Below are 26330 nucleotides of genomic sequence, written 5' to 3' on the forward strand. Positions count from 1 at the left end.
AAAAATGACAATTACTACAATTGCCACGGCAATGGCAGCTAACATTGAGGGATGAGTACCCAGGAGGGACTTCTCCACAGAAGAAGTCACAGGAATAGGGCAGATACCCAGCCCTGCACATGGGCAAGGAGGCAACTTGGCTTGCACCACTCTCGCGATGGGCAGGTAAAGCTGCTCTGAGGTTCCTTTGCATTGCACAGCAGCGGCACAAAAGGAGGGTTAAGGGACAGGCCACCTGGGGACCTTGTGACCCTAGCTCAGCTGGTCTGGTCTAAGGGGTTTCCAGGTGTAAATCCCAGTGGTGGAGGAGAAGAAGGGCACTGTGTGTAAAGCAGACAGCATCCAGGAGATTTCAGGAGAAACAGAGGCCCATGCCAGCTGCCTCTTGGTGCCAGGGACACTGGGTGAGGTTCCTCCAGGGGAGTGACTCTGCCTCACCAATTTCTGCTCCCAGTGGAAACTGACCTGCAAGGCCTGAAGCCTGCTTCTGCTCATCAAAGGGCCAGCGGTATTCTAATCTGTATCCCAGCAACACCTGGAGCTGTCCACCAAGAACAGGACCCTGCTTCTTGTCCTGCTTCGAGCAGGGGGTTGGACTAGATGACCTTCTGGGGTCCCTTCCAACCCTGATATTCTATGATTCTATATTCTATGACCCCTGGACTAGCCACTGCCAGACATGTGGGCTAGGTCAGTTCTCATGTGTACTGCCACCTAAAGACAGTCCCAAAGAGCTAACAGTCTAAATAAACAAGGAACTCCAAGACGAACCCCAAGTCACCCTGCAGATCAGTGGTAGGAACCCAGGTTGCCTGGGTCCCAGGCCAGTGCCCTATCAACTGCGGCTCCCCGCTCTTGTGCTGTCCCACTCCTCCACACTCATGTGCCTGCTCCCCCCTCATGCTGCTAGGCTGCTAGGTAAGAGATGGAAGGCCAAGACCTCCTCGGTAGCATTCTCTAAATGCTCCCAGTTCTACGTGCAGGGCCAGTTAGACAGGCAGAACTGCAGGGTCTCAATGCGTGGATGAGATGATGGGGTAGGGAGGAGGGGTTTAGATTTATTAGGAATTGTGGAAACTTTTGGGAAAAGGGGGAGCCTATACAGGAAGGATGGGCTCCACCTAAACCAAACTGAAACCAGATTGCTGGCACTTAAAATTAAAAAAGGTTGTAGAGCTGTTTTTAAAACTAAGGGCTGGGGGAAAGCCGACAGGTGTGGAGGAGCACATGGTTCAGACATCCCTTAGGGGAGGATCTATAAATGGAGATTCCCTATGTCCTAATAAGGAGGAGAGGATGGAAGATGATAAAATACAGGTGGGGTCTGATGAGAAATAGTCAAAAGAAAAAAGTACCATTCAATTCCATCATGTAATGGCAGACAGCTAAAACATGACAAGTTTTTAAAGTGCTTATATACCGGTGCTAGAAATCTAAATAATAAGATGAGTGAACTAGAGTGCCTCGTATTAAATGGGGATATTGATATAATAGGCATCACAAAAACTTGGTGGAATGAGGATAATCAATGGGACACGGTAATACCAGGGTACAAAATATATCAGAAGGACAGAACAGGTCATGCTGGTGAGGGAGTGGCACTATATCTGAAAGAAAACGTAGAATCAAATGAAGTAAAAATCTTAAATGAACCAAACTGTACCATAGAATCTCTATGGATAGGAATTCCATGCTTAAATAATAAGAATATAACAGTAGGGATATATTACCGACCACCTGACCAGGATGGTGATAGTGATCGTCAAATGCTCAGGGAGTTTAGAGAGGCTATTAAAATAAAAAACTCAATAATAATGGGGGATTTCAACTATCCCCATATTGACTGGGTACATGTCACCTCAGGAAGGGATGCAGAGATAAAGTTTCTTGACACCTTAAATGACTGCTTCTTGGAGCAGCTAGTCCTGGAACCCACAAGAGGAGAGGAGTACTTGTGGCACCTTAGACTCTAAGTATTCTTTTTGCAAATACAGATTAACACGGCTGCTACTCTGAAACAAGAGGAAAGGCAATTCTTGATTTAGTCCTAAGTGGCACACAGGATCAGGTCCAAGAGGTGGAATATAGCTGGACCGCTTGGTAATAGTGACCATTATATAATTAAATTTAACATCCCTGTGGTGGGGAAAACACCACAGTGGCCAACACAGTAGCATTTAATTTCAGAAAGGGGATGTGACATTGCATTCCATACGCTTTTTGAAAATATGCTTATGAATGTGAATATGATGTAACTCCAATATGCTTTATGCAAAAGGTCTCTTGTAAGGTATCATTACAAAGCTTATAATCTACTGACTGTGTTCATCCTATTTGTTTGCATGTATCATTTCTATGTCTGGAGTTAGGAGAATAAGATAAACTTGTATTACTGATGTAAACATATTAAGTGGAAACCATTAAGGGTGCTTCACAATCAATGAACTGGGAATGGGTTTATTTACCTGCAAGCCTTCCTGTGTACGTGTGGGCCAGCCTGTGGGTAATGAAGAATGAGATCTCACAGGGATATGTGACCATGTCACCTGATGCTGAAATCCATCTTAAATATGGTACTTTTCCATTTAGAAGGAGGGGTGGGGACCCAGAGAGACAAAAGATTCCTGCCTTGTGCCAAAGCTATAAAAGGGGATGGAACAGAACAAAGGGGGCTGCCAGTCATGAGTAAACCCCTAGTTACCACCTGAGATGTCTGCTGAAACTAACAAGGACTGTACCAGGGGAAAGGATTGGGCCCAGACTAGGAAGGTGTCTAGTCTGAGGAAGAGGCTTATTGGAACATCTCTGAGGGCGAGATATTACCTGTAAACAATTTCCTAATGTATTAGGCTTAGACTTGTGTGTTTTTGCTTTATTTTGCTTTGTAACTTACTTTGTTCTGTCTGTTATTACTTGAAACCACTTAAATCCTACTTTTTATACATAATAAAATCACTTTTGTTTATTAATGAACCCAGAATAAGTGATTAATACCTGGGGGAGCAAACAGCTGTGCAGATCTCTCTATCAGTGTTATAGAGGGCGGACAATTTATGAGTTTACCCTGTATGAGCTTTATGCAGAGTAAAACGGATTTATTTGGGGTTTGGATCCCATTGAGAACCGGGTGTCTGGGTGCTGGAGTCAGGTAACTGCAGAGCTGTTTTCACTTAAAGCCTGCAGCTTTGGGGTCATGGCCCAGACTCTGGGTCTGTGTTGCAGCAGGTTAGCATGTCTGGCTCAAAAAGGCAGGGTTCTGGAAGTCCAAAGCTAGCACGGAAAAATGGCTCAGGGGCCATTTCAGCATATCAGGTGACAGTCCCAAGGGAATCTCTGTGACCGAACCCATCACAAGGGAACTACATAAAAATGAGGGGGTTAGTTAAACAGAAATTAAAAGGTACAGCATCAAAAGTAAAATCCCTGCAAGCAGCATGGAAACTTTTTAAAAGACACCATAATAGAGGCTCAACTTAAATGTATACAGCAAATTAAAAAACATAGTAAGAGAACTAAAAAAGTGCCACCGTGGCTAAACAGCAAAGTAAAAGAAGCACTGAGAGGGAAAAAGGCATCCTTTAAAAAGTAAAGGAGGACTTGTGGCACCTTAGAGACTAACCAATTTATTAGAGCATAAGCTTTCGTGAGCTACAGCTCACTTCCTCAGATGCATATCGTGGAAACTGCAGCAGGCTTTATATATACACAGAGAATATGAAACAATACCTATTCCCACCCCACTGTCCTGCTGGTAATAGCTTATCTAAAGTGATTTCCAGCACAAATCCAGGTTTTCTCACCCTCCACCCCCCCACACAAATTCACTCTCCTGCTGGTGATAGCCCATCCAAAGTGACAACTCTTTACACAATGTGCATGACAATCAAGCTGGGCTATTTCCTGCACAAATCCAGGTTCTCACATCCCCCCCACCCCCATACACACACAAACTCACTCTCCTGCTGGTAATAGCTCATCCAAACTGACCACTCTTCAAGTTAAAATCCAAGTTAAACCAGAACATCTGGGGGGGGGGGTAGGAAAAAACAAGAGGAAACAGGCTACCTTGCATAATGACTTAGCCACTCCAAGTCTCTATTTAAGCCTAAATTAATAGTATCCAATTTGCAAATGAATTCCAATTCAGCAGTTTCTCGCTGGAGTCTGGATTTGAAGTTTTTTTGTTTTAAGATAGCGACCTTCATGTCTGTGATCGCGTGACCAGAGAGATTGAAGTGTTCTCCGACTGGTTTATGAATGTTATAATTCTTGACATCTGATTTGTGTCCATTTATTCTTTTACGTAGAGACTGTCCAGTTTGACCAATGTACATGGCAGAGGGGCATTGCTGGCACATGATGGCATATATCACATTGGTGGATGTGCAGGTGAACGAGCCTCTGATAGTGTGGCTGATGTTATTAGGCCCTGTGATGGTGTCCCCTGAATAGATATGTGGGCACAGTTGGCAACGGGCTTTGTTGCAAGGAGAAGTTCCTGGGTTAGTGGTTCTGTTGTGTGGTATGTGGCTGTTGGTGAGTATTTGCTTCAGGTTGCGGGGCTGTCTGTAGGCAAGGACTGGCCTGTCTCCCAAGATTTGTGAGAGTGTTGGGTCATCCTTTAGGATAGGTTGTAGATCCTTAATAATGCGTTGGAGGGGTTTTAGTTGGGGGCTGAAGGTGACGGCTAGTGGCGTTCTGTTATTTTCTTTGTTAGGCCTGTCCTGTAGTAGGTAACTTCTGGGAACTCTTCTGGCTCTATCAATCTGTTTCTTTACTTCTGCAGGTGGGTATTGTAGTTGTAAGAAAGCTTGACAGAGATCTTGTAGGTGTTTGTCTCTGTCTGAGGGGTTGGAGCAAATGCGGTTGTATCGCAGAGCTTGGCTGTAGACGATGGATCGTGTGGTGTGGTCAGGGTGAAAGCTGGAGGCATGCAGGTAGGAATAGCGGTCAGTAGGTTTCCGGTATAGGGTGGTGTTTATGTGACCATTGTTTATTAGCACTGTAGTGTCCAGGAAGTGGATCTCTTGTGTGGACTGGACCAGGCTGAGGTTGGTGGTGGGATGGAAATTATTGAAATCATGGTGGAATTCCTCAAGGGCTTCTTTTCCATGGGTCCAGATGATGAAGATGTCATCAATATAGCGCAAGTAGAGTAGGGGCTTTAGGGGACGAGAGCTGAGGAAGCGTTGTTCTAAATCAGCCATAAAAATGTTGGCATACTGTGGGGCCATGCGGGTACCCATAGCAGTGCCGCTGATCTGAAGGTATACATTGTCCCCAAATGTGAAGTAGTTATGGGTAAGGACAAAGTCACAAAGTTCAGCCACCAGGTTAGCCGTGACATTATCGGGGATAGTGTTCTTGACGGCTTGTAGTCCATCTTTGTGTGGAATGTTGGTGTAGAGGGCTTCTACATCCATAGTGGCCAGGATGGTGTTATCAGGAAGATCACCGATGGATTGTAGTTTCCTCAGGAAGTCAGTGGTGTCTCGAAGGTAGCTGGGAGTGCTGGTAGCGTAGGGCCTGAGGAGGGAGTCTACATAGCCAGACAATCCTGCTGTCAGGGTGCCAATGCCTGAGATGATGAGGCGCCCAGGATTTCCAGGTTTATGGATCTTGGGTAGTAGATAGAATATCCCAGGCCGGGGTTCCAGGGGTGTGTCTGTGCGGATTTGATCTTGTGCTTTTTCAGGAAGTTTCTTGAGCAAATGCTGTAGTTGCTTTTGGTAACTCTCAGTGGGATCAGAGGGTAATGGCTTGTAGAAACTCGTGTTGGAGAGCTGCCGAGCAGCCTCTTGTTCATATTCCGACCTATTCATGACGACAACAGCACCTCCTTTGTCAGCCTTTTTGATTATGATGTCAGAGTTGTTTCTGAGGCTGTGGATGGCATTGCGTTCCGCATCTGATTGGCTGCTAGCCTGCAGGGGGCGGGCAGTAGGGTGTCTGTTTGTTTGCGACAGGGAAGCCTGGCTGTTTAAAAATAGCCAGAGCTTCGCGAACCAGCTGAGCGGCGGAGAACCAGCTGAGCAGCGGGGACAGCAGAGCAGCACACAGCAGGAGTTTGCCTGGGAGTTCGCCTGGAGGGAGCCCAGTGAGGCTTACGTCTTGCAAACTGCTCTGAGGAAGCTCATAGTAGGAAGGTGATATGGAAGGGGGGGGTTCAGCTGTTGTGACCTGCACTGGATGTGCCATGTTTGTCTTTCTTCCACAGGACAGAAGCGACTTTGTCTGTACAAAGTGCAAGCTGGTCTCCATATTGGAAGAGAAGATTGAAGGTCTGGAGCAACAGATAACAACCCTGCGTTGCATACGGGAAACTGAGGATTTCCTGGACGAAACTCAGGATAGGCTTCTAGGGGCACAAAGCTCTACAGATATAGAGCAGGTTGCACAGAGGAGCCAAGAGACCAGTGAAGAAGCTTGGCAACATGTGACCTCCAGAAGAGGTAAGCGGAATGTCCGGGTTCCAGTAACACAGACACAGGTAACTAACCGCTTTCATGTTCTCTCCACAGGTATCGTTGCGGAGAGTGGACCAGATGATATGTCTGGGGCGAGAAAGCAGAAGGAGACTCCGCTGGTTGGAAGGCATGAGATGCGCTGTCCTGAGGTTGGGGGTTCCACGACCACCACCCCCAAGAGGAGAAGGCGGGTGGTGGTGGTCGGGGACTCTCTCCTCCGGGGGACTGAGTCATCTATCTGCCGCCCTGACCGGGAAAACCGAGAAGTCTGCTGCTTGCCAGGGGCTAAGATTCGTGATGTGACGGAGAGACTGCCGAGACTCATCAAGCCCTCGGATCGCTACCCCTTCCTGCTTCTCCACGTGGGCACCAATGATACTGCCAAGAATGACCTTGAGCGGATCACTGCGGACTATGTGGCTCTAGGAAGAAGAATAAAGGAGTTGGAGGCGCAAGTGGTGTTCTCGTCCATCCTCCCCGTGGAAGGAAAAGGCCTAGGTAGGGAGCGTCGAATCGTGGAAGTCAACGAATGGCTACGCAGATGGTGTCGGAGAGAAGGCTTTGGTTTCTTTGACCATGGGATGGTGTTCCATGAAGGAGGAGTGCTGGGTAGAGACGGGCTCCATCTTACGAAGAGAGGGAAGAGCATCTTTGCCAGCAGGCTGGCTAACCTAGTGAGGAGGGCTTTAAACTAGGTTCACCGGGGGAAGGAGACCAAAGCCCTGAGGTAAGTGGGAAAGCGGGATACCGGGAGGAAGCACAGGCAGGAATGTCTGTGAGGGGAGGGCTCCTGCCTCATACTGGCAATGAGGGGCGATCAACAGGTTATCTCAAGTGCTTATATACAAATGCACAAAGCCTTGGAAACAAGCAGGGAGAACTGGAGGTCCTGGTGATGTCAAGGAACTATGACGTGATCGGAATAACAGAGACTTGGTGGGATAACTCATATGACTGGAGTACTGTCATGGATGGTTATAAACTGTTCAGGAAGGACAGGCAGGGCAGAAAAGGTGGGGGAGTAGCACTGTATGTAAGGGAGCAGTATGACTGCTCAGAGCTCCGGTACGAAACTGCAGAAAAACCTGAGTGTCTCTGGATTAAGTTTAGAAGTGTGTGCAACAAGAGTGATGTAGTGGTGGGAGTCTGCTATAGACCACCGGACCAGGGGGATGAGGTGGATGAGGCTTTCTTCCGGCAGCTCATGGAAGCTACTAGATCGCATGCCCTGATTCTCATGGGTGACTTTAATTTTCCTGATATCTGCTGGGAGAGCAATACAGCGGTGCATAGACAATCCAGGAAGTTTTTGGAAAGCGTAGGGGACAATTTCCTGGCGCAAGTGCTAGAGGAGCCAACTAGGGGGGGTGCTTTTCTTGACCTGCTGCTCACAAACAGGGTAGAATTAGTGGGGGAAGCAAAAGTGGATGGGAATCTGGGAGGCAGTGACCATGAGTTGGTTGAGTTCAGGATCCTGACGCAGGGAACAAAGGTAAGCAGCAGGATACGGACCCTGGACTTCAGGAAAGCAGACTTCGACTCCCTCAGGGAACGGATGGCCAGGATCCCCTGGGGGACTAACTTGAAGGGGAAAGGAGTCCAGGAGAGCTGGCTGTATTTCAAGGAATCCCTGTTGAGGTTACAGGGACAAACCATCCCGATGAGTCGAAAGAATAGTAAATATGGCAGGCGACCAACTTGGCTTAATGGTGAAATCCTAGCGGATCTTAAACATAAAAAAGAAGCTTACAAGAAGTGGAAGGTTGGACATATGACCAGGGAAGAGTATAAAAATATTGCTCGGGCATGTAGGAATGTTATCAGGAGGGCCAAATCGCACCTGGAGCTGCAGCTAGCCAGAGATGTCAAGAGTAACAAGAAGGGTTTCTTCAGGTATGTTGGCAACAAGAAGAAAGCCAAGGAATGTGTGGGCCCCTTACTGAATGAGGGAGGCAACCTAGTGACAGAGGATGTGGAAAAAGCTAATGTACTCAATGCTTTTTTTGCCTCTGTTTTCACTAACAAGGTCAGCTCCCAGACTGCTGCGCTGGGCATCACAAAATGCGGAAGAGATGGCCAGCCCTCTGTGGAGATAGAGGCGGTTAGGGACTATTTAGAAAAGCTGGACGTGCACAAGTCCATGGGGCCGGACGAGTTGCATCCGAGAGTGCTGAAGGAATTGGCGGCTGTGATTGCAGAGCCACTGGCCATTATCTTTGAAAACTCGTGGCGAACCGGGGAAGTCCCGGATGACTGGAAAAAGGCTAATGTAGTGCCAATCTTTAAAAAAGGGAAGAAGGAAGATCCTGGGAACTACAGGCCAGTCAGCCTCACCTCAGTCCCTGGAAAAATCATGGAGCAGGTCCTCAAAGAATCAATCCTGAAGCACTTGCATGAGAGGAAAGTGATCAGGAACAGCCAGCATGGATTCACCAAGGGAAGGTCATGCCTGACTAATCTAATCGCCTTTTATGATGAGATTACTGGTTCTGTGGATGAAGGGAAAGCAGTGGATGTATTGTTTCTTGACTTTAGCAAAGCTTTTGACACGGTCTCCCATAGTATTCTTGTCAGCAAGTTAAGGAAGTATGGGCTGGATGAATGCACCATAAGGTGGGTAGAAAGCTGGCTAAATTGTCGGGCTCAACGGGTAGTGATCAATGGCTCCATGTCTAGTTGGCAGCCGGTATCAAGTGGAGTGCCCCAGGGGTCGGTCCTGGGGCCGGTTTTATTCAATATCTTCATAAATGATCTGGAGGATGGTGTGGATTGCACTCTCAGCAAATTTGCGGATGATACTAAACTGGGAGGAGTGGTAGATACGCTGGAGGGGAGGGATAGGATACAGAAGGACCTAGACCAATTGGAAGATTGGGCCAAAAGGAATCTGATGAGGTTCAATAAGGATAAGTGCAGGGTCCTGCACTTAGGACGGAAGAACCCAATGCACAGCTACAGACTAGGGACCGAATGGCTAGGCAGCAGTTCTGCGGAAAAGGACCTAGGGGTGACAGTGGACGAGAAGCTGGATATGAGTCAGCAGTGTGCCCTTGTTGCCAAGAAGGCCAATGGCATTTTGGGATGTATAAGTAGGGGCATAGCGAGCAGATCGAGGGACGTGATCGTTCCCCTCTATTCGACATTGGTGAGGCCTCATCTGGAGTACTGTGTCCAGTTTTGGGCCCCACACTTCAAGAAGGATGTGGATAAATTGGAGAGAGTCCAGCGAAGGGCAACAAAAATGATTAGGGGACTGGAACACATGAGTTATGAGGAGAGGCTGAGGGAGCTGGGATTGTTTAGCCTGCAGAAGAGAAGAATGAGGGGGGATTTGATAGCTGCTTTCAACTACCTGAAAGGGGGTTCCAAAGAGGATGGCTCTAGACTGTTCTCAATGGTAGCAGATGACAGAACGAGGAGTAATGGTCTCAAGTTGCAGTGGGGGAGGTTTAGATTGGATATTAGGAAAAACTTTTTCACTAAGAGGGTGGTGAAACACTGGAATGCGTTACCTAGGGAGGTGGTAGAATCTCCTTCCTTAGAGGTTTTTAAGGTCAGGCTTGACAAAGCCCTGGCTGGGATGATTTAACTGGGAATTGGTCCTGCTTTGAGCAGGGGGTTGGACTAGATGACCTTCTGGGGTCCCTTCCAACCCTGATATTCTATGATTCTATGATGATTCTATGGCTGAGGTTATGGGGCAAGTGATGCTGCTTTTCCACAAAAAGCAGCATCACTTTTTGTGGAAAAGCAGCATCACTTGCCCCATAACCTCAGCCATGCGGAACGCAATGCCATCCACAGCCTCAGAAACAACTCTGACATCATAATCAAAAAGGCTGACAAAGGAGGTGCTGTTGTCGTCATGAATAGGTCGGAATATGAACAAGAGGCTGCTCGGCAGCTCTCCAACACGAGTTTCTACAAGCCATTACCCTCTGATCCCACTGAGAGTTACCAAAAGCAACTACAGCATTTGCTCAAGAAACTTCCTGAAAAAGCACAAGATCAAATCCGCACAGACACACCCCTGGAACCCCGGCCTGGGATATTCTATCTACTACCCAAGATCCATAAACCTGGAAATCCTGGGCACCCCATCATCTCAGGCATTGGCACCCTGACAGCAGGATTGTCTGGCTATGTAGACTCCCTCCTCAGGCCCTACGCTACCAGCACTCCCAGCTACCTTCGAGACACCACTGACTTCCTGAGGAAACTACAATCCATCGGTGATCTTCCTGATAACACCATCCTGGCCACTATGGATGTAGAAGCCCTCTACACCAACATTCCACACAAAGATGGACTACAAGCTGTCAAGAACACTATCCCCGATAATGTCACGGCTAACCTGGTGGCTGAACTTTGTGACTTTGTCCTTACCCATAACTACTTCACATTTGGGGACAATGTATACCTTCAGATCAGCGGCACTGCTATGGGTACCCGCATGGCCCCACAGTATGCCAACATTTTTATGGCTGATTTAGAACAACGCTTCCTCAGCTCTCGTTCCCTAAAGCCCCTACTCTACTTGCGCTATATTGATGACATCTTCATCATCTGGACCCATGGAAAAGAAGCCCTTGAGGAATTCCACCATGATTTCAACAATTTCCATCCCACCACCAACCTCAGCCTGGTCCAGTCCACACAAGAGGTCCACTTCCTGGACACTACAGTGCTAATAAACAATGGTCACATAAACACCACCCTATACCGGAAACCTACTGACCGCTATTCCTACCTGCATGCCTCCAGCTTTCACCCTGACCACACCACACGATCCATCGTCTACAGCCAAGCTCTGTGATACAACTGCATTTGCTCCAACCCCTCAGACAGAGACAAACACCTACAAGATCTCTGTCAAGCTTTCTTACAACTACAATACCCACCTGCAGAAGTAAAGAAACAGATTGATAGAGCCAGAAGAGTTCCCAGAAGTTACCTACTACAGGACAGGCCTAACAAAGAAAATAACAGAACGCCACTAGCCGTCACCTTCAGCCCCCAACTAAAACCCCTCCAACGCATTATTAAGGATCTACAACCTATCCTAAAGGATGACCCAACACTCTCACAAATCTTGGGAGACAGGCCAGTCCTTGCCTACAGACAGCCCCGCAACCTGAAGCAAATACTCACCAACAGCCACATACCACACAACAGAACCACTAACCCAGGAACTTCTCCTTGCAACAAAGCCCGTTGCCAACTGTGCCCACATATCTATTCAGGGGACACCATCACAGGGCCTAATCACATCAGCCACACTATCAGAGGCTCGTTCACCTGCACATCCACCAATGTGATATATGCCATCATGTGCCAGCAATGCCCCTCTGCCATGTACATTGGTCAAACTGGACAGTCTCTACGTAAAAGAATAAATGGACACAAATCAGATGTCAAGAATTATAACATTCATAAACCAGTCGGAGAACACTTCAATCTCTCTGGTCACGCGATCACAGACATGAAGGTCGCTATCTTAAAACAAAAAAACTTCAAATCCAGACTCCAGCGAGAAACTGCTGAATTGGAACTCATTTGCAAATTGGATACTATTAATTTAGGCTTAAATAGAGACTTGGAGTGGCTAAGTCATTATGCAAGGTAGCCTGTTTCCTCTTGTTTTTTCCTACCCCCCCCCCCCCAGATGTTCTGGTTTAACTTGGATTTTAACTTGAAGAGTGGTCAGTTTGGATGAGCTATTACCAGCAGGAGAGTGAGTTTGTGTGTGTATGGGGGTGGGGGGGATGTGAGAACCTGGATTTGTGCAGGAAATAGCCCAGCTTGATTGTCATGCACATTGTGTAAAGAGTTGTCACTTTGGATGGGCTATCACCAGCAGGAGAGTGAATTTGTGTGGGGGGGTGGAGGGTGAGAAAACCTGGATTTGTGCTGGAAATCACTTTAGATAAGCTATTACCAGCAGGACAGTGGGGTGGGAATAGGTATTGTTTCATATTCTCTGTGTATATATAAAGCCTGCTGCAGTTTCCACGATATGCATCTGAGGAAGTGAGCTGTAGCTCACGAAAGCTTATGCTCTAATAAATTGGTTAGTCTCTAAGGTGCCACAAGTCCTCCTTTTCTTTTTGCGAATACAGACTAACACGGCTGTTACTCTGAAACCTTTAAAAAGTGGAAGTTAAATCCTAATGAGGAAAATAGAAAGGAGCATAACTCTGGCAAATGAAGTGTAAAAATATAATTAGGAAGCCCAAAAAAGAATTTGAAGAACAGCTAGACAAAGACTCAAAAATTAATAGCAGATTTTTTTTAAGTACATCAGAAGCAGGAAGCCTGCTAAATGACCAGAGGGGCCTGTTATACATATAAAGGGAAGGTAACCACTTTTCTGTATACAGTGCTATAAAATCCCTCCTGGCCAGAGGCAAAGTCCTTTTACCTGTAAAGGGTTAAGAAGCTCAGATAACCTGGCTGGCACCTCACTCAAAATGACCAATGAGGGGACAAGATACTTTCAAATTTGGAGAGGGGCGGAAGGCTTTTGTCTGTCTCTGTGATACCTTTGCCAGGAACAGTTCAAGGATGCAAGCCCTCCAGCTTCTGTAAAGTTAGTAAGTAATCTAGCTAGAAAATGTGTTAGGTTTTCTTTGTTTTGGCTTGTGAAATTCGCTGTGCTGGAGGAAATGTGTATTCCTGTTTTTGTGTCTTTTTGTCACTTAAAGTTTTGCCTAGAAGGATTCTCTATGTTTTGAATCTGACTGCCTGTAAGATTATCTTCCATTCTGATCTTATAGAGTTGTTCTCTTATCTTTTTTTGTTCTTCGAATAAAGTTCTGTTTTTTAAGAATCTGATTGGGTTTTCTGGGTGTTAAAAATCCAAGGCTAGTCTGTGGTCATCTTGTTTATTCTCAAGCCTCCCCAGGAAAGGAGGTTTAAGGGCGTGGGGGGATATTTTGGGGAAATAGGAACTCCAAGTGGTCTTTTCCCTGTTCTTTGTCTACATCACTTGGTGGTGGCAGCATACTGTTCAAAGACAAGGCGAAGTTTGTGCCTTGGGAAATTTTTTAATCTAAACTGGTAAAAATAAGCTTAGGGGGTCTTTCATGCGGGTCCCCACAGCTGTATTTTAGAGTTCAGAGTGGGGAAGGAACCCTGACAGGGCCACTGGACAATTGAGGTGCTAAAGGAGCACTCAAGGATGATAAGGCCATTGTGGAGAAATTAAATGAATTCTTTGCATCAGTCTTCATGGCCAAGGTTGTGAGGGAGATTCCCAAACCTGAGCCACTCTTTTTAGGTGACAAATCTGAGGAACTGTCCCAGATTGAGGTATCATTAGAGGAGGTTTTAGAACAAATTGATAAATTAATAGTAATAAGTCACCAGGACCAGATGGTATTCACCCAAGAGTTTTGAAGGAACTCAAATGTGAAATTGCAGAACTACAAACTGTAGTCTTAACCTATCATTTAAAACAGTTTCTGTGCCAAATGACTGGAGGATAGCTAATATAATGCCAATTTTTAGGGTACAGATGTGGGGACCCGCATGAAAGACCCCCTAAGCTTATTTCTACCAGCTTAGGTTAAAAATTTCCCCAAGGCACAAATTCTTCCTTGTCCTTGGACGGTATCGCTGCCACCATCAAGTGAATTAGACAAAGATTCAAGGAAAAGAACCACTTGGAGTTCCTGTTCCTCAAAATATCCCCCCAAGTCCCTTCACCCCCTTTCCTGGGGAGGCTTGAGATACAAGGTGAGCACAGACCAGCCCCTTGGGTTTTTAGGACACTAAAAATGAATCAGATTCTTAAAAGCAGAACTTTGTTATAAAGAAAAAGTAAAAGCAGCACCTCTGTAAAATCAGGATGGAAGGTAATTTTATAGGGTAATCAGAGTCAAAACAGAGGATTCCCCTCTAGGCAAAACTTTAAAGTTACAAAAAAAACCCAGGAATAAACCTCCCTCTTAGCCTAGGGAAAATTCACAAGCTAAAACAAAAGATAATTTAATGCATTTCCTTCCTATTACTTACAATTTGTAATCTTAGATGCTTAGTTCAGGTATGGCTTTAGGAGATGTATTTTCCCTGCCCTGGTTCCTCGCTGTCCTGGAGAGAACACAAAAAAACACAAAACAAAAACCTTCCCCCACAGATTTGAAAGTATCTTCTTCCCTTATTGGTCCTTTTGGTCAGGTGCCAACCAGGTTATCTGAGCTTCTTAACCCTTTACAGGTAATAGAGGGATTTTATGCTACTCTCAGCTGTATGTTTATGACACAGGCCAGTAAACCTGACTTTTGTAAAGGGAAATCATGTTTCACCAATCTACTACAATTCTTTGAGGGGGTGAACAAGCATATGGACAAGGAGGATCCAGCAGATATAATGTATTTAGATTTTCAGAAAGCCTTTGATAAGGTTCCCTCACTAAAGGATCTTAAGCAAAGTAAGCAGTCATGGGATAAGAGGGAAGGTTCTCTCATGGATTGGTAACTGGTTAAAATATAGGATACAAAGGGTAGGAATAAATGGTCAGTTTTCAGAATGGAGAGAGGTAAATGGTGATTCCCCCAGGGGTGTACTGGGACCAGTTCTATTCAACATATTTATAAACAATCTGGAAAAAGGGGTAAACAGTGAGGTGGCAAAACGTACAGATGATACAAAACTACTGAAGACAGTTAAGTCCCAGGCAGACTGTGAAGAGCTACAAAAAGATATCTCAAAATTGGGTGACTGGGCAACAAAATGGCAGATGAAATTCAGTGTTGATAAATACAAAGTAATGCACATTGGAAAACATAATCCCAACTATACATATAAAATGATGGGGTCCAAATTAGCTGTTACCACTCAAAAAAGAGATCTTGGAGTCATTGTTCTCTGAAAACATCCACTCAATGTGCAGCAGCAGTCAAAAAAGCAAACAGAATGTTGGGCATAATTAAGAAAGGGATAGATAATAAGACAGAAAATATCATATTCCTCGATATAAATCCATGGTACACCCACATCTTGAATACTTCGTGCAGATGTGGTCACCCCATCTCAAAAAAGATATATTGGACTTGGGAAAAGTTCAGAAAAGGGCAAGAAAAATTATTCGGGGTATGGAACAGCTGCCGTATGAGGAGAGATTAATAAGACTTGGACTTTTCAGCTTGGAAAAGAGACGAAGGGGGGATATGATTGAGTTCTATAAAATCATGACTGGCCTGGAGAAAGTAAATAAGGAAGTGTTATTTACTCCTTCTCATAACACAAGAACTAGGGGCCACCAAATGAAATTAATAGGCAACAGGTTTAAAACAAACAAAAGGAAGTATTTCTTCACATAACGCATGGTCAACCTGTGGAACTCTTTGCCAGAGGATGTTGTGAAGACCAAGACCATAACAGATTCAAAAAAGAACTAGATACATTAATGGAGGATAGGTCCATCAATAGCCATTAGCCAGGGTGGGCAGGGATGATGTCCCTAGCCTCTGTTTGCCAGAAGCTGGGAATGGATGACAAGGGATGGATCACTTGATGTTTACCTGCTCTGTTCATTCCCTTTGGGACACCTGGCATTGGTCACTGTTGGAAGACAAGCTACTGGGCTAGATGGACTTTTGGTCTGATCCAATATGGCCGTTCTTATAACTTTCCCTTTCCACTGGTGACTTTTACAGTGCTCCCCCTCCCTGTTTCCTAACAGGTGGCTGCCCCATAACATGCACTTCTTACTCCTTCTCCTCGCAGGCTCAGACCCACCTGCAGCTCCCTGTTCCTCTCCTGCCTGGCATGCATGCTGCACTCCAGGGTAGCGATCTGCTCTGCCAACTCGTGGTGCTCCCTCTCCACTCTCCGAATGGTCTCTTCCTGAAGCGCCAGGGCCATCTGTGTACTGCTCAGGCACCCGTCCATGCCTCGCTTGCCTGGGTATGGGAAAGAAGAGGCGGGGTTTGAGGAATGGGCTCTGACCGGAGTGGGGGGTCTGTCCCACAGTGATCTGTGGGAGGGAGAAGAGCACTGCTTCCCCAGTGGATCTCTTCGATGGCTGGGGGAGCAATCCAGCCAAGCCATCACTCAGCCTCCTGAAGTCCCCGAGCTACATGTGAACAGCGAGTTCGCTGGATCTAAGGGTTGCTGCATCAGTTCATGGGGATATCACCCCAAAGAAGCCATGTGCCAGGAACCCAGCCCTGGACTCCATGAAGCAAGGCAGGGCTGACCACATCAGGAAGCCAAAGAGAGTCTGGCCTTGCCCCAAGGTCAGGAGCTTGCAATCCCTATGGATAAAGGCTGGGAGGACAAAAAGAGGCACTGAGAGCAGAAGTGGCTTGCTTGTTACCACATAACTCTTGGGCTCTGGTTGCAGGAGCATTTTTTGGCAAGCTCCTGTAGCTTTACACTTGTAGCTAATCTTCTAGTCACACACACCCTCCATCCCTCAGGTTGGGATGGCTGCATCCTGGCCATGAGGTCAGGGCTTGCCTGGCATCACTTTTCAATCCCAAATTAGAACCTCTCCAGTTCTGCCTGACCAGCAGGGCTAGCCCCTTCTGACACGAGAGGACAGCTGATCCTGTGTGCTCCTGCTGTTCCAGTGACAGAGTCTGCTCCAGCTGCATCAACTGAGCCTTATGGAATCAGAGGGAGAAGAGGAGAATGACTGGCCTTCCTCAGAGTCTGCCAGCAACTTTTGCAGCTGCAGGATGTGATTGCTGGTCTGGTCCCGGTCACTCGCCATTTCATTCATCTGACGGTTCAGGTTCATCACCTGGGTCCTTAAATCATCCTGGGAGAAGGAAAAATAGCGTCAGGTTTTAAGTGCAGGCCAGAAAGAGGAATATGCCGAGACACAAGGGAGGAGGTGAAAGGAGAAAAGGAAATACATGAAACACTAAGTTTAACAATGGGGATTTCCTGATGCAAATCAGAACATCCCTGGAGCCAGAGCTCTAAGGCGTCCTGTAAATATTGGTGTTGTGTCAGTTTGTGAGTGTGATGTCTGGCACGCACATACACAAACGTGTCTACACAATGGCCCCGACAAAGGACCATTTTAATCTCTCAGTGTCCCCTTCCCCAAAGTCTTCTGAGCATCTTTAAATGTCACTGAACTGCCAAGCTCAGCAAATGAAAGCAACGTATGCTAACAGATCCTTAGCTGTATAACTGACTATGCTGTGGATCTATCCTGATTTACACCTCAGAGTCCAGTGTGGGAAATGGGAAAGGAGGACTCAGCAGCAATCCCATACCCAGCACCTAAAACACACCAAACCTCCACCTCACACTGCAAGCCAGGAAGGCGGATGGAGTGGTTCTTAAAATATAGGGTGTGACATTCCCCTCTGGTGTTGTCTGGACCACTGATCTGCTAGGCTACTCCAATCCTTAACTCTGGGAGCCAGCCTTACCCAGCTCTGCTGTGAGAACCCCCACTCCTGGACTGTTCACGCACAGCCTCTGGCATGTAAGCTGCTCCCAGCTACTTGCAAGCGAATGACACTAGCCAGTATCTCCGGTCCCAGAAACAACCCTAGGAACCTCCATTTTGCAGTGTCCAGTTATGTCCACTGGATGTTGCAAGCTTATATAAGTTTGTCAATTTAACAAAGAAATTGATATGTACCAGGCTTGTTCTCCTAAGGGAAGTCTCTGACACACTGCAAACCAAATGCACTGCTTCAGGTAGAATAAACAAACAGATTTATTAACTATAAAGGTAGAACAGCAGAGAGGCTAACAGGGGGAGTTTGCCTGGGAGTTCACCTTGGAAAAGCCCACTGAGGCTTTCATCTTACATGCTTCTGTGAGTAATAACTGCAACAGCTGAAGAAGCTCTTAGAAGGAAGGTAATATGGATGGTGAGCGATCAGCTCTTGTGACCTGCACAAGATGTACCACGTTTGTCTTTCTTCGACAGGACAGAAGCGACTTTGTCTGCACAAAGTGCAAGCTGGTCTCCATATTGGAAGAGAAGGTTCAAGGACTGGAGAAACAAGTATTAACCCTGCATTGCATAAGAGAAAATGAAGGTTTCCTGGACAGATGTCAGGATATGCTTCTGCGGGCACAACATTCTGAGGAATCAGAGCAGGCTGTGCAGCGGGGACAGAAGGACGGTGAAGAAAATTGGCTGAGACTCATCAAGTCCTCAGATCACTCCCCCTTCCTGCTACTGCACGTGAGCACCAATGATACTGCCAAGAATGACCTTGAGCAGATCACTGCAGACTACGTGGCTCTGGGAAGAAGGATAAGGAGTTTGAGGCACAAGTGGTGTTCTCGTCCATCCTCCCTGTGGAAGGAAAAGGCCCAGGTAGAGACCGTCGAATTGTGAATGGCTACACAGGTGGTGTCGGAGAGAAGGCTTTGGATTCTTTGACCATGGGATGGTGTTCCAAGAAAAAGGATTGCTAGTCAGAGATGGGTTCCACCTAACAAAGAGTGGGAAGAGCATCTTCACAAGCAGGCTGGCTAACCTAGTGAGGAGGGCTTTAAACTAGGTTCACTGGGGGAAGGAGACCAAAACCCTGAAGTAAGTGGGGAAATGGGATACCAGGAGGAAGCACGAGCAGGAGAGCAGAAGAGGGGAGAACTCCTGCCTCATACTGAGAAAGTAGGACGATCAGCAAGTTATCTTAAGTGCCTACACACAAATGCAAAAAGCCTAGGAAACGAGCAGGGAGAAGTGGAATTCCTGGCACAGTCAAGGAATTATGATGTGATTGGAATCACAGAGACTTGGTGGGATAACTCACATAACTGAGTGGGTGGGAGAGATTCTGTGGCCTGCATTGTGTGGGAGGTCGGACCAGATGATCATAATGGTCCCTTCTAACCTTAGTATCTATGAATCTATGAACTGGAGTATTGTCATGGATGGATATAGACTCTTCAGGAAGGACTGGCAAGGCAGAAAAGTTGGGGGAGTTGCATTGTAAGTAAGAGAGCAATATGAATGCTCAGAGCTCCAGTATGAAACTGCAGAAAAAGAGAGTCTCTGGATTAAGTTCAGAAGTGTGAGCAACAAGGGTGATGTCGCGGGGGAGTCTGCTATAGACCACCGGACCAGGGAGATGAGGTGGACGAGGCTTTCTTCAGGCAACTAACAGAAGTTACTAGATCTCAAGCCCTGGTTCTCCTGGGGGACGTCAATCACCCTGATATCTGCTGGGAGAGCAATACAGCAGTGCACAGACAATCCAGGAAGGTTTTGGAAAGTGTGGGGGGACAATTTCCTGGTGTAAGTGCTGGAGGAACCAACTAGGGGCAGAGCTCTTCTTGACCTGCTGCTCACAAACTGGGAAGAATTAGTAGGGGAAGCAAAAATGGATGGGAATCTGGGAGGCAATGACGATGAGATGGTCGAGTGCAGGATCCTGACAAAAGGAAAAAAGTTAAAGCAGCAGAATATGGACCCTGGACTTCAGAAAAGCAAACTTTGACTCCCTCAGGGAACTGATGGGCAGGATCCCCTGGGAGAATAACATGAGGGGGCAAGGAGTTCAGGAGAGCTGGCTGTATTTTAAAGCATCCTTACTGAGGTTGCAGGAACAAACCATCTAGAAAGAATAGTAAATATGGCAGCCAACCAGCTTGGCTTAACAGTGAAATCCTTGCTGATCTTAAACACAAAAAAGAAGCTTACAAGAAGTGGAAGCTTGGACAAATGACCAGGGAGGAGTATAAACATATTACACAGGCATGCAGGAGTGAAATCAGGAAGGCCAAATCACAACTGGAGTTGCAACTAGCAAGGGATGGTTAAGAGTAACAAGAAGGGTTTGTTTGGAGGTGGTGGAATCTCCTTCCTGGGAAGTTTTTAAGGTTAGGCTTGACAAAGCCCTGGCTGGGATGATTTAGTTGGGGATTGGTCCTGCTTTGAGCAGGGGGTTGGACTAGACGACCTCCTGAGGTCCCTTCCAACACTGATATTCTATTATTATAAGTCAAAGAATAACAAGTCAGATTTGGTGAAATGAAATAAAAGCAAAACGCATTCTAAGCTGATCTTAACACTTTCAATGTCCTTACAAACTTAGATGCTTCTCATCACAAGGCTGGCTTTTCAGCCAGGCTCTCCCCTTTGATCTGTGGTTCAGTCGCTTGGTGGTGGTGCTGTCTATAGATGTAGGTGGAAGAGAGAGAGCATGGCAAAATGTCTCTTCCCTTTTATCATGTCCTTGCTTTCCTCTTGGCTTTGCCCTGCTCCTCCCCTTCAGAGTCAGGTGAGCATTACCTCACTGCAGTCCCAAACTGCCCAAAGGAATGGGGTGACTTCCTCAAGGGTCTAACAGATTATTTTGTCGCTGCCTAAAACAGTGTCCATTGTTCCTGTGAGGCTGGGCTGGGTTTGTCCCATCCATGCCCTGATGAGGTGTGAACTGCCTCTCAGTTCTTGGAGAGTTTTTGCATGGGCTTGCTTTAAACCATGAGGATACATTTTCAGCCTCATAACTATATACATGAAATTATAACATATAACCTTACTATAACATTACTGTAACAATTACTATAACATCACTATAACTACCATGCTCAGTGCATTATGAGCCTTCCGAAGACACCCAATATGACAAACTTTGCATTGGATACCACACAATCATTTTATAAAGATGAACTTGGGGGTTAGGGTGTTCCCCTGAGGTACAGAGCGTCACACAGGGATTATGCACAGCCCCATCCTTCTTCCTGGTGTGTGGAGGGGCGACTTGCCCAGGGCAGCAGAGTAGAACCTGACTCTCCTGAATCCTACTCTCAGCTCTGCTACCCTGGGCAACTCACCCATCCACTCAGTGCTTCCATTTCCTCATCTGAATGATGGGGTGTCCCCACTTCCCAGGGGCCTGTGACGAGGCTACAGACACCACTATTTGTATAGGCTTTGGATCTTCAGGTGGAAGCTGCTATCAAAGCGCATGACATAAACCATCATTAAAACACCAGAAAACAGGATCAGGCTCCAGGTCAGCACAGCAGCAGGAGTGTAAGGGGAGGCAGAGTCTGGCTGCTGGTTTGCAAATCACAATCCAGTTACCTTCAAAAGAATATTATCAAACTCAGCCTGTACTCTTGGCCACAAACAGCCCTGAGTGTCTGTAATCTCCTGGCCAAAGACAGCTCCCCATTTCCTGCTAGTTTCCATTATGTTCTTTGCCATTTATGCTGCAGGTGCCCAAACTTTGCCCAGCTAAGCTGCATGGGCACCCTGCCAGAAGCCCAAAGGCTGAACCTAATTTGCACAAATGGCACAGAGTGCAGCTATCCTCCTCTTCAGTATGGAGCTGAGGCCTACAGAGACCGCTGGTTCCAGCATTCAATGCTACATCTTGATTGGCATGGCCAGCTGGCAGCACAATGGAGCACGGCAGGCAGGGGTCTGTAGCCTTCATATTAAAGACAAGGGGTAACATTTTCCACAGCACGTAAGTGAGCTGGAATCCTACATCCCATTTTCAAAAGTCACTTACGTGCTGTGGAAAATGTTACCCCTTGTCTTTAATAGGGAAGTGAGCTTCTGCTGGTAGAACTTGTGGGACTTGAGGCCTACTGAAATCAATGGGAATCCTTCAGTTGATGTCAATGAGCATTGGTGCAGGCTGACAGTTTGGGAGTCTTAAGGAAGGGCTGTACACAGTAATCATATGAAAACGACACACAGAATGTTAATCAAACCATCAGACCTACTTTAACTGTAAGGGAATACACCTTCCCTTGTGTTCACCGAGAGACACAACTGGACACAGCTGCTCACCTCAACTCTAGCAAACCTCAGCAGCCTGATGGGATGGGGAAGGCAGGAGCACCTCAGACTCAATAGTTTAGAGCCATAAAATACTAATTGATTTCCCAGTCCTAGAGAAAGCCCTTCGGCTGCGCCGGAGCTTTGATTATTATGACAGTCCATGTTTTTTATATTACTCTTGTATAAATATTTATGCATCTTTATAAGAACCATGTTTTGAGCAATTGGACACAACAGAGGAAGGCCAAAGGGGAGGGGGCTGAAGGACCAGAGAATGTTGCTATATAAATGCCATTAAAGTCAATTTGGGGTCAAACTCAGCTGGTGGGGTCATGTAATGCTGAGCATGTCGTTGGGCTGGCCTGGTGGTTTGCCATGGGTCCCTCGCTCCACGGAGTCCTAGATGGGGGGTGTTCAGCTCCTGTTGCTGTTGAGTAGCTGTCTGCCCAGTGCCTGCAGAGGCATGGATGGGCTCACTGACGGAGCAGCATGCAGACCTGCTAAGACAGATGGTGGCTAACACCCTGGAGAGGTCAGCTCCCCAGCTGCTGTCAGCCAGCATCTCACCATAGGAGTCACTGGGCCAGATCCTCAGCTGGTGCAAATCAGCCCTAGCTCCACTGGAGCCAATGGGTCAGATCCCCACCTGGTGTAAATCAGCCCTAGCTCCACTGGAGTCACTGGGCCAGATCCCCAACTGGTATAAATCAGCCATAGTTCCACTGATGTCGGCAGGCCAGATCCTCAGCGGGTGTCAGCATTGCTGTGCTGGAGGTGAGTTGCTGGAGGGGAGTCAAGTTACAGCAGCTGCAGATCAGGCCTGGACACTGTAAGGGTGGCTGAGAGGGCAGGTGGCAATATCCTCTAAGGCAGAGGTGGCCAAACTACAGCCCGCGGGCCACATCCAGGCCACAGGACCCTCTTGTCTGGCTCCTGAGCTCCTGGCCTGGGAGGCTAGTCCCTGGCCCCTCCCTTGCTGTTCCCCCTCCCCTGCAGCCTCAGGTCACTGTGCTGCTGGCGCATTGCTCTGGGTGGCGGGGCTGCCTGACCCAGTGCTCTGTGCTGCGTGGTGGCATGCCTGGCTCCAGCTGGGCGGCACGGCTGCCTCTCCTGGTGCTCTGGGTGGCACGGCTGTAGCACCGCCAGCCACCAGTGCTCCAGGCAGCGTGGTAAGGGGGAAGGAAGCAGGGGGGGGTTGGATAGAGGGCAGGGAAGTTTTCACTAACAAGGTCAGCTCCCAGACTGCTGCGCTGGGCATCACAAAATGCGGAAGAGATGGCCAGCCCTCTGTGGAGATAGAGGCGGTTAGGGACTATTTAGAAAAGCTGGACGTGCACAAGTCCATGGGGCCGGACGAGTTGCATCCGAGAGTGCTGAAGGAATTGGCGGCTGTGATTGCAGAGCCACTGGCCATTATCTTTGAAAACTCGTGGCGAACCGGGGAAGTCCCGGATGACTGGAAAAAGGCTAATGTAGTGCCAATCTTTAAAAAAGGGAAGAAGGAAGATCCTGGGAACTACAGGCCAGTCAGCCTCACCTCAGTCCCTGGAAAAATCATGGAGCAGGTCCTCAAAGAATCAATCCTGAAGCACTTGCATGAGAGGAAAGTGATCAGGAACAGCCAGCATGGATTCACCAAGGGAAGGTCATGCCTGACTAATCTAATCGCCTTTTATGATGAGATTACTGGTTCTGTGGATGAAGGGAAAGCAGTGGATGTATTGTTTCTTGACTTTAGCAAAGCTTTTGACACGGTCTCCCATAGTATTCTTGTCAGCAAGTTAAGGAAGTATGGGCTGGATGAATGCACTATAAGGTGGGTAGAAAGCTGGCTAAATTGTCGGGCTCAACGGGTAGTGATCAATGGCTCCATGTCTAGTTGGCAGCCGGTATCAAGTGGAGTGCCCCAAGGGTCGGTCCTGGGGCCGGTTTTATTCAATATCTTCATAAATGATCTGGAGGATGGTGTGGATTGCACTCTCAGCAAATTTGCGGATGATACTAAACTGGGAGGAGTGGTAGATACGCTGGAGGGGAGGGATAGGATACAGAAGGACCTAGACCAATTGGAAGATTGGGCCAAAAGGAATCTGATGAGGTTCAATAAGGATAAGTGCAGGGTCCTGCACTTAGGACGGAAGAACCCAATGCACAGCTACAGACTAGGGACCGAATGGCTAGGCAGCAGTTCTGCAGAAAAGGACCTAGGGGTGACAGTGGACGAGAAGCTGGATATGAGTCAGCAGTGTGCCCTTGTTGCCAAGAAGGCCAATGGCATTTTGGGATGTATAAGTAGGGGCATAGCGAGCAGATCGAGGGACGTGATCGTTCCCCTCTATTCGACATTGGTGAGGCCTCATCTGGAGTACTGTGTCCAGTTTTGGGCCCCACACTTCAAGAAGGATGTGGATAAATTGGAAAGAGTCCAGCGAAGGGCAACAAAAATGATTAGGGGACTGGAACACATGAGTTATGAGGAGAGGCTGAGGGAGCTGGGATTGTTTAGCCTGCAGAAGAGAAGAATGAGGGGGGATTTGATAGCTGCTTTCAACTACCTGAAAGGGGGTTCCAAAGAGGATGGCTCTAGACTGTTCTCAATGGTAGCAGATGACAGAACGAGGAGTAATGGTCTCAAGATGCAGTGGGGGAGGTTTAGATTGGATATTAGGAAAAACTTTTTCACTAAGAGGGTGGTGAAACACTGGAATCCGTTACCTAGGGAGGTGGTAGAATCTCCTTCCTTAGAGGTTTTTAAGGTCAGGCTTGACAAAGCCCTGGCTGGGATGATTTAACTGGGAATTGGTCCTGCTTCGAGCAGGGGGTTGGACTAGATGACCTTCTGGGGTCCCTTCCAACCCTGATATTCTATGATTCTATGAAGTTCGGGGTGGTGGTCGGGGGCGGGGGTGTGGATAGGGGTTGGATGGGACAGTGGGTGGCAGTCAGAGGCAGGGGTTCCAGGGGAGGTCAAGGAAAAGGGGTGGTTGGATGGGGCAGGGGTCCCGGGAGGGGCAGTCAGGAATGAAAGGAGGGGTTGGATGGGGCAGTGGGGGGCAGTCAGGGGCAGGGGGGCCGGGGGCAGTCAGGGGACAAGGAGGGTTGGATGGGGCAGGGGTCCTGGGAGGAGGCATTGGGGGGGCTGGATAGGGAGCGGGAGGGAGAAGCAGGGGGGCTGGATAGGGAGCGGGGGCTGGGCCATGTCTGGCTGTTTGGGGAGGCACAGCCTCCCCTAAATGTCCCTCCATACAATTTCAGAAACCCGATGTGGCCCTCAGGACAAAAAATTTGCCTGCCCCTGCTCTAAGGAAATGCAGCTCTCCACGTGCTCCTGCCCCTCCATGTCCTCTTTTCTTGATTCTCCTTGCCCAGCAATAGAGCTTGGCAAACTACAGCACTGCATGGGTGCTCGGCTCCCTGGCTGTGGAGTGTGTGGGGAGAGCAGTGTCTGGAGGCATAGTCTAACTCCTCCATGGCCTGATGTGGCCTGGCATATCATGTCTGGCCCACTTTCCTGCCCAGGTTGTGCACACATCCCACATGGCTGCACTGAGCTGACTACAGCAGTGAGCAATGCCTGACTTGCTTTTCAAGCATGTGGCATCTCATGTGCCATTCCTTGGCAACATTCCTCTGCTCCCCCAGCACCTAAGAGGGAAGGACACACTGTGAACTGACCATATTCCTCCCTGAGTCAGCCCAAGGGTGGGAACACAGCTTCCATGTCTCCTATGGCTGCTCTGCTCCCTACGCCACCCTGGCGTACAGGCAGAGCTGAAGAGAAAGAGGGGTGGATCTGGTGCTGTGAGAATCTCTGGAGCAGAGTCCTCTCTCTCCAGGGATAAGAACTGAAGGGAGGGACAGTTGGGGAAGGAGTAACATGAAGGGTCAGGGAAGGAAGGCCAAGGCATGGAATATAGGGAGGGCAGAGAAGAATGAGAAATAATTTCCCACCATTCCTTGGCACTGCCAGTGCCCATGCCCTACAACCAGACCACAGCACCAGAACAAGGGGGTGTTCAGCGACAGTCAGCAAGCAGTGGCAGCCAAATAAATATTTTTCCATGCAATAAGCCTTTGGAACCTGTTGCCGCAAGGTATCACAGAGGCCAAGAGCTCAGCAGGATTCAGCAAAAGGT

At 47.7% G+C, this 26330-nt stretch overlaps 1 protein-coding gene across 1 annotated transcript in view; it reads right to left on the bottom strand.

Moving 5' to 3' along the window:
- Positions 1-26330, bottom strand: part of CROCC2 (ciliary rootlet coiled-coil, rootletin family member 2) — a 215378-nt gene that overhangs the window by 33793 nt on the left and 155255 nt on the right. The window contains exons 29-30 of the mRNA XM_073358695.1: positions 17115-17235; positions 16209-16372 (exon numbers count right to left, since the gene is read on the bottom strand). Of these exons, the coding sequence (XP_073214796.1) occupies positions 16209-16372; positions 17115-17235 (285 nt within the window). The remainder of the gene's footprint in view (positions 1-16208; positions 16373-17114; positions 17236-26330) is intronic.

This window comes from Lepidochelys kempii, chromosome 9, assembly GCF_965140265.1.
Source record: "Lepidochelys kempii isolate rLepKem1 chromosome 9, rLepKem1.hap2, whole genome shotgun sequence".
Taxonomy (NCBI): domain Eukaryota; kingdom Metazoa; phylum Chordata; order Testudines; family Cheloniidae; genus Lepidochelys; species Lepidochelys kempii.